The sequence below is a fragment of the Tympanuchus pallidicinctus genome, unplaced genomic scaffold, assembly GCF_026119805.1.
Source record: "Tympanuchus pallidicinctus isolate F22 unplaced genomic scaffold, pur_lepc_1.0 scaffold22, whole genome shotgun sequence".
Lineage (NCBI taxonomy): Eukaryota > Metazoa > Chordata > Aves > Galliformes > Phasianidae > Tympanuchus > Tympanuchus pallidicinctus.
The window spans coordinates 18,572,639-18,580,805 of NW_026294739.1; the positions used below are offsets into that span (position 1 = coordinate 18,572,639).

The window sequence follows — 8,167 nt, forward strand, 5'->3', positions numbered from 1 at the left end:
CTTACTGAGCCTTGTGGTGTTTATTGGCTTCCATAACAGCAGCCCAACCCCATGAGTGCATCGCATATCACAGGGATGCCCACAGGGGTTGGGAATAAACCATCCCTTTTGTAGAGACTGCTTTTATTTCAACTCTCTTTTCTGGTGTTTCCATGGGAAAGAGGACTTAGCAGCTAACTGCCTGTTATTTTACCTTGTGTTGCTTCATTACTGCTATTTTTTTGCCTCAGTAAATGTGGTTATTATTGCTTGCAGCGAAGCAGAATTCACTTGGCCAGGCGGGATCAGGGATGCATTCCTTGTACTCTGTGCAAATAGATAAGAATCCTGGCTCAGACCCTGGGTTTTAGGATTTCTAATTACACTTTTCATACATATGACATGACATTTCTGGGGCTAAGGAAAGTCTGAATGCAATGATCAAAATAATACAACACATTGAACAAGAACTCGCTCATTCCTCCAAGGTGCCTTATTCCATTCAGTCATAGAAATAGAAGATGGATTAGGATAATATGGGGTCTGACCCAATTTTCACAGATTGGACTTTTTTGTATGTAGGTAACATGGACATTTGTAGCTGTTTGCCTCAGAGCTCTCCCATCCAATCAAACACAGAAATTGCACATTACCTCACATGAACAAAAACCACCCATTCTTCTCTGCCTGACAGCACATCCACCCCTGCGAAGTGCTGGAGCACCACGCTGCTATCCTTTCCTGCTCCCTTTCCTGCAGCTTTGCTCAGCCAGTACTGCCATCTCCATTAGTTCCTTGGGAAAGCCTTCCAGGTGCCATCGGGTTGGACGCTGGGCTGTTACAAATGCTGTCTGATCACTGGTGCTCGGGACTGCAGAGCAGCAGGTTGGGGCAGGGGTAGGTTTGAGCAGCTTGCCCTTTTCACTGGCTGCTTTGTCAGTGCTAACCTAGTTCATGTTCCTTATGTGACGCAGGTAACACAGAACACAGAACGTGTAACACTTGCTATGTGAGCAAACATCCAAGGTTCAACTGCCTTTTAGAAAATAACAATGCGAAGACAACAGAATGCAAGGAACAAATGCCTCTTCAAGACACTTGATTTTATCTGACTGAATTCTTCAGCTTGTATAATCCTCAGTTTGCACAAAGCTATCCTTGTTCATGCCTTACAGCCTCTGGATGAGGGCTGAGAGCATGAAGTGCAGATCTGATGGTGAATTCAGGCAGGTTATTGCTCCCCATTACACAAAGAAACCAAAGTACCATCAGGACAGCATGACCAAGAATGAACAAGTACAGAATCCCTTCCTGCACATTGTAGCATTAACACAAGCCATAGGGCGTACTATGAGCAGTACACGTGTGTGAGTCAGGTGAGCATGCCCACCCCTCGACTGCAAGGCTTCTGTTATGGGGCTGTTTGTCCTATGGCACCAGAAAAGTGTCTGTTGCCCCCAGGAACAAAACCAGGACAGCCTTGAGTCAGAGCCTGGGACTGAATACCCAGTGACATTGCAAAAATGCAGGACTCATCTCCTACTACTCTCATGCTATATGCTATTTAATAAACCCTTTGTACTTCTGACACAGAACAAACACAGCTGTGGCTGGGGAACCTTCTCTGCATCAGTGGCCCAAGAGGAGCATCCTCGTGCTGGTGTGACCTAACAGCACATGGAGCCGAAGCACATTGAAAAGACAAACCTAAAATGGATGTCTCTGAGTCAGTGAGTTAGAGCACATCTTTGCTAGCCCATTAACTAACAGCATTTCAAAGTCAGCTTGTAGATGTTAACTTCCATACAAACAACTGTAAAGTCATTTCTGCACTTTGCGGTTCTTCAGCAGCTATTCCATTGGCACTGCTCACTGCTGAGAGGTACTAAACCATAACTTTTGAGAGCACTCACCAGCTGCTGCCTCCTGGTCTTAAAATACAACGCTTACAATAAAAGTCAAAGAACTGCCCCTAGATAGAATTAAAAAAGATGCCTTTCTGTGGATTGTAGAAGACGCGTCGTTTTTAAATGGCAGATCTCTCCCTTGAAGTCTGTTTTGCATGGAAAGCCATAATAAATCTCTCTCAGATATTTCCATGACAACAAACCATAATATAAACTGGAATTAAAACTTTATTGGACGAAGAGTGAATGGAAAGAATGGAACATAGGAGAGAGATCTCAAAACACAGTCAACAGAAACTCTACCTCACCTCCAGCATGCAGTACAGCTCTAATGCTGCAGAAGGGAAGCAGCAATATTTTAACAGCTCTCTGAAAGGTAAGTGTCCCCTGTAATGCTGCTTTGTCTTGCTTTGAAGTATTTTTGAATGTCTGTTCTGGCTGTTCATTTAGTTAGTGGATAAAACTGTGCATAAAACGTCCTTGTCTTCTGCCTCTTTCTCTTATCCCAGCTATATTACTGATTTCAATCTTTCCTGTGGCTGGTAAGGCAACATAAAATACCATTCCTGCAGCTGAGGGCAGGTAGATGAGTGCCTGGACTCACTGTCTCTCACAGCCATTCCATCTGCTCTCATCACTGTCCTTCAGTACATGCGAAGCAGATGCAGGAACTCATCATCACACCAAATCGGTGGCATTTCAGTTCTTGATGCCCCATTAAGATGTGGCCTTCAGTATCCAAAGAATCAAAAACAGGGACTGCTTTCTTTGCTCTCAGCTGGTTTTTCTGGCACTGACCCTAAGAAGGAAAAGCCGCTCCTAAATCATGCTTCAAAACCCCTTTGAACAAGCAGGTCAGCAAAGCTGTTGGATTCAAAGAACGACCGCAATCCCCGATCCAAGTGGGTCAGGGCATCAAACTCCCAGTGAATTAAGTGTTATTTCACTGCATTACAAACCTGGGCTGTCGGGAGAATAGAGATCTGCTGCCGCCTCAGTTCAAGGACCATTTTAAGAAAGGACAAGATTTGTCTGAAAGACTGAAGCTCTTGTCTCCCGAGGGAAAGGGAAATGGTCATTTTTGACAAGATACAAGTCAGCAAAAATGGGAGGAATTTCATGAGAATAAAGGCTGCTCTCTGCACGGTCACATCCACAGCTTCAGGCCTTTTGCTCTGCCAAGCCCCCAGGTCCTGCAGCTAATGCCACTGGCCTCAGAATGTATGGGGGTGGGAAGAGTGAAAGCAATCTTTAGAATAACTGGAACTATTTGGCAGCTCTCCAGGAGCCTTATGGGTCCCTTTCAACTCAGGGTGCTCTAAACAGGGACAGTTGCCCACTGCTCTATCATATAAATATATAACTTAAATTAGGACAGAATCAACACTGTAATACTGAAATAGCTGGGTGCTGGTGGCATACAGCCCACGATTCTCCACAAGAAATGAGTAAAGCAGTTACATGGGCAGCTGGATAAGCAAAGCGAAAGGACGACAGGCTCTTCCTTTTTGTTTTTTGTTTTCCTCAAATGAATTAATTTGTGGCTATACTCCATAAGATTTAGCAGCATTTTAATAACTTGCTACGAAACCGTCTCACGGTGCAAGAACAGGAACGACCAATACTGACTCCAATGAAGCTGCAAAGCCTGCTGAAATTAGGATACGGACAGGGCACTAAGGCTAATGCATCACTATGGAAAGTGCTGCAAAGTGCTCAGCTGCCAACAGGCACTGCCATGTCACCCTGCTCTGTTCTTCAGTAAAGCCTGGCAGTTGTGAAATAGCAACACCAGCAGATGGTGGGCATACGTATGTGTGCGTGCACTTGAAAAGCAGCACCAAGCTCTGTTTCCACGCTGCATTAAGCCAGATGCCAGCGTGCACTCAGAAAACGGGTGGTGGTGGGGGGTCCCTGTTCTGCCCCTGAGCTCACCTTGAGCTCCTTCCCTCAGCCAGGGCTCGCTGGCACAGCATCAGGATTAGTCTCAGAGAGATGCGGGATGCTGCAGCTGGGGAGCCCAGCAGCCCCGAGGGATGTGCCTGCGGAGCGCAGAGCCAAGCTGAACGAGAAGGGAACTGCAGGTGAATTAGAGAGAGGGCGACGGCTGCAGCTTCACCCGTCTGTAGCCTTACCGCGCTCCTGCCAACATTCAAGGGCAACGAAACGACGGACAGTGACCGCAGCCGTCCCCGCGCCCACCGCTGTCCCCACGCACACATCAGCCCGCGCATCTCGGGTTTTACACGCGTGGAGAAAGCCGCACCGACCCGTCCCAGAAGCGACAGCTGCTCCGAGAGCGCACGCCATCGCCCTTCACCGCCTCGACGACGGCAAGCGGAAAGCAAGCTCGTGAGGACGGAGCTCAGAGGGCAGCCCCGCACCGCGGCCAGGAGGTGGGAGCCTGCGGGGACGCCCGGCCCCGGAGGGGCGTCCCACGAGGAGGAGCGGAGGGGAAGGACGAGCGGAGCGCGCACGTCGGTCTAAACTCGCCGCAAAGAGCGGAGCCGCTCCGCACCCGCGGAGGCAGCGCCTACGCCCGCAGTGACGCGCGGAGGGACCGGCCCCCGGCCGGGAGGGGAGGGGGGGCGGAGCGGGGCCGCGTCCGTCTCCGCCTCCCGCACCTGCCCCAGCCCCGGTCCGGGCGCGGAGCGGCTCCGCGCGGGGATGCGCAGCCCGCGGCGGCACGATGCGGGAGGGGAGCGCGGAGAACAGGACGGGCGGCGAGTTCCCGCTGCACCTCTTCCCCGCGCCCGTGCTCACCGGCATCACCGTCGCCTGCGTCCTTCTCTTCGTCGTCGGGGTCCTCGGCAACCTGATGACCATGCTGGTGGTGTCGCGGTTCCGGGACATGAGGACCACCACCAACTTCTACCTGTCCAGCATGGCCTTCTCCGACCTGCTCATCTTCCTCTGCATGCCCCTGGACCTCTTCCGCCTTTGGCAGTACCGGCCCTGGAACTTCGGGGATCTCCTGTGCAAGCTCTTCCAGTTCATCAGCGAGAGCTGCACCTACTCCACCATCCTCAACATCACCGCGCTCAGCGTGGAGCGGTACGTCGCCATCTGCTTCCCTCTGCGAGCGAAGGTGATCATCACCAAGAGGAAGGTCAAGCTGGTCATCCTCATCCTCTGGGCTGTCTCCTTCATTAGCGCTGGACCCATCTTCGTCCTGGTGGGTGTTGAGCATGAGAACGGCACCAACCCGCTGAGCACCAACGAGTGCCGCGCCACGGAGTACGCCATCCGCTCGGGGCTGCTCACCATCATGGTGTGGATCTCCAGCATCTTCTTTTTCCTGCCCGTCTTCTGCCTCACGGTGCTGTACAGCCTCATCGGGAGGAAGCTCTGGAGGAGGAAGAGGAAGAACATCGGTCCGAGCACTGTCATCAGGGACAAGAACAACAAGCAGACTGTGAAGATGCTAGGTATGGCTCCCCGGGCTCTGTGTGTGCAAGTGTGTGTGCTTGTGTGTGCAAGAGAGGGGAGCCGAGCAGTGCCAGATCACTTTCATTGCTTCTAAAGGAAAGCATCGTTTTAAAACCTTTCCCACAAGGGGCTCCACTTTAAGGCATTTGCAGAACAGCTCTCCCCTTTCCTTAGTTTTATTTCTAACCAGTTGGTGCTGGGGACTCTAAAACAGTTAAGGAGGTTTTAATAACAACCTCTGACAAAGACGAATATCACCGTTACCATTAGCTTTTGCCCTGGAGATTTTTAGAACATCTTTGGTTGTGGATACCAACGTTATTTACAGAGGGCAGTTTATTTGATTTTCAAACTAACTTCTTCTAAACCCACAAAGTTAGCCGCAGACTAAGCAAGCAGGGTGTGATGTGCACCGACTTTCAAATGAAAGGGCATTTTTAGCAAATTGGGGTAATTTAGCAGTGTGGCCGTTTAAGATCGTGGAAAGTGATCTTATTTTTGTATTAGAAAAGCAGTAGCCTTTGCTGAACAGTGACCCTTTCATCTCCGTTAGGGTCTGTAATCCCCTAAATTCCCACTGACTTCAGGGTAACAGGACAGAGACTACAGACGCTGTCAGTCCTGTATTTACACCGCCGCGTGGTTTAAACAACAGACACTGCTGGCACACAGAAGAGCACGTTTAGCACAGGGATGCTGGCAGCTCCTGGCAAGCGTGTGCTGGGAGCTGGCTGCACAGAACCCAAAGTTGCTGCACAGATCCATGCCTGGTCACTGAGCACTGCTGTGTGCTTTCGCTCTGACAGATCCCAGCATGGCTGGGAAGCTTCACACAGGTGCCACTGCAAGGGCTAATGAGCCAGATGGAGAAATGGCAGCGTGCCCTAAGGGGCTTTATTATATATATATATATATATATACACACACACAGGAGCCTACCTGACCTTTTCTGAGTGCCCTGCTTTAGTAGTACTACCATCAAGCAGCAAAAATAATAAAACCTGTGACATTCTTTGAGCCCTTTCAGCCACGTTTTACAATCAATAGAATTAGTTCAGGTGGGTAAGCATGACCTTGGAAGCAATTCTTCACTCACGCTGCTAGAGCTTCAGGATTATGGATCTCTATTTACAATAAGTAAATTGCCAGCATGTACTACTGCCATGTTTATCTATCTGCATACTTAACTGTAAGGAATTTCAAAACAGTAAGTGCTTATTTCTGTCCCCAAGTATTGCTGTAAGCACTACAGTATTTCAGACACCTTTTCTCCTTCTGCAAGGGCTGGGAACAGCATGGCAGGGATGAGCTCTTCCTCTGGCAAAGCCAGTGTTCTGCACATGAAAACAGCCTGATGCTGGGCAGAAAGAAAAAAAGTGAGTAAAGGCTCAATAGCAGCAGATGCACAATGCAATCTGCTCTCACTGCCTTTAGTTTTCTGCCTGAAATCCGAAGGCGCTTCCTAAGACTTCAACAAGTCATGGAACATCGATTAAATGGGATTAGCATCACTTCTTTTAAACTGCAGAAAGATTATATGTCTCTAGGATAGTAATTAAACACCCAAACATACAGCCTGACTTTGAAAGGAGCTACAATAACCCATTCCTCTTGAAATCAATGGGATTCTGCACAAGTGAGGATCAAACTGCATTCTCAAAACCCCAGTTAAGAGGGATATGCATGCTTACTTGTAAACATATAGGCTATGCTCAATATTCTGTGCACAATGACCGCAGTGGTAGTAATCAACATATGGATTAAACTCCAGAGCATGCTCACGAACCATGGAAACTTGATCTGAATTTCCCAGGTAGAGAAACTGCAAAAAAAAAAATAAAAATCCAAGTGTCAGGCTCAAGAAAATGCAGAGCAGGAAAACAGATACTCTGAATTTCAGCTCTGTGCTGCAGAGTATGCCATAAGTTGCATGCAGCTTTCCTGTGCTTGGAGTAATCATGTGCCAATGCACAGGCAGAAGGGCAGAGTGCCTGTTGTTACCCTGTTGGATGTGCCCTACAGATCCAGGCAGCGGTGGTTTTTTTTTTGTCTTTTGGCCTTTGTCTTAAACCACTTTGCTTCCCAGGGATTAAATGCTTCACTATAAACCACAGCATTGAGTCTATCGTTACATGTAATTTGCTTTTGTAGGCGCAGACAGTAGATTATAATTTCTGTCAGTGCTCTGATTCTTTAACTCTGTTCCTCTATGGAAAAGATGATCTGATAGCTCAGGTGTGTTGCTACAGCAGAGTAGCTGTGCAGTATACAGGCAGGCTGCCTCGGTACAATCAGTTTAAGTATTGCTAATCTATCCTGCCAGAAAATCTACTTGAGAGAAACCTGAAAAGTTACAGGGTGCTTTTTCCCACTTAGAGATTAACTGGTTGAAAAGAGAGAGTGCTATTTCATTTATCTTTTTTTCCTACTCACAGTTAACACACTTTCTTCTCCTGTTTTTTATTGTAGTTGTGGTGGTATTTGCTTTCATACTCTGCTGGTTGCCTTTTCACGTAGGACGGTATTTATTTTCCAAATCCTTCGAAGCCGGGTCCTTGGAGATAGCAGTGATCAGCCAGTACTGCAACTTGGTGTCCTTCGTCCTCTTCTACCTGAGCGCAGCCATCAACCCCATCCTCTACAACATCATGTCCAAGAAGTACCGCGTCGCCGCGTGCCGGCTCTTCGGATTCAAAGCCCTGCCAAAGAAAAGACTCTCCAGCACCAAGCAGGACAGCTCACGTGCATGGACAGAACCCACCGTCGCCACATGACACGGGGTCCAGTGCCAGAGCATCACACACCAGTGTTACCAGAGAGCCATCACGGAGGGGACGTGGGGCAAGACACAG

General features: G+C 48.7%; 1 protein-coding gene across 1 annotated transcript; it reads left to right on the forward strand.

The window, feature by feature from the left end:
* The first annotated feature begins 4,566 nt into the window (after positions 1-4,566).
* On the forward strand, positions 4,567-8,167 carry GHSR (growth hormone secretagogue receptor). The gene is made up of 2 exons (XM_052686556.1): positions 4,567-5,314; positions 7,785-8,167. The coding sequence occupies exons 1-2, from the start codon at positions 4,576-4,578 to the stop codon at positions 8,087-8,089; spliced, it is 1,044 nt and encodes a 347-aa protein (XP_052542516.1). The 5' UTR covers positions 4,567-4,575; the 3' UTR covers positions 8,090-8,167.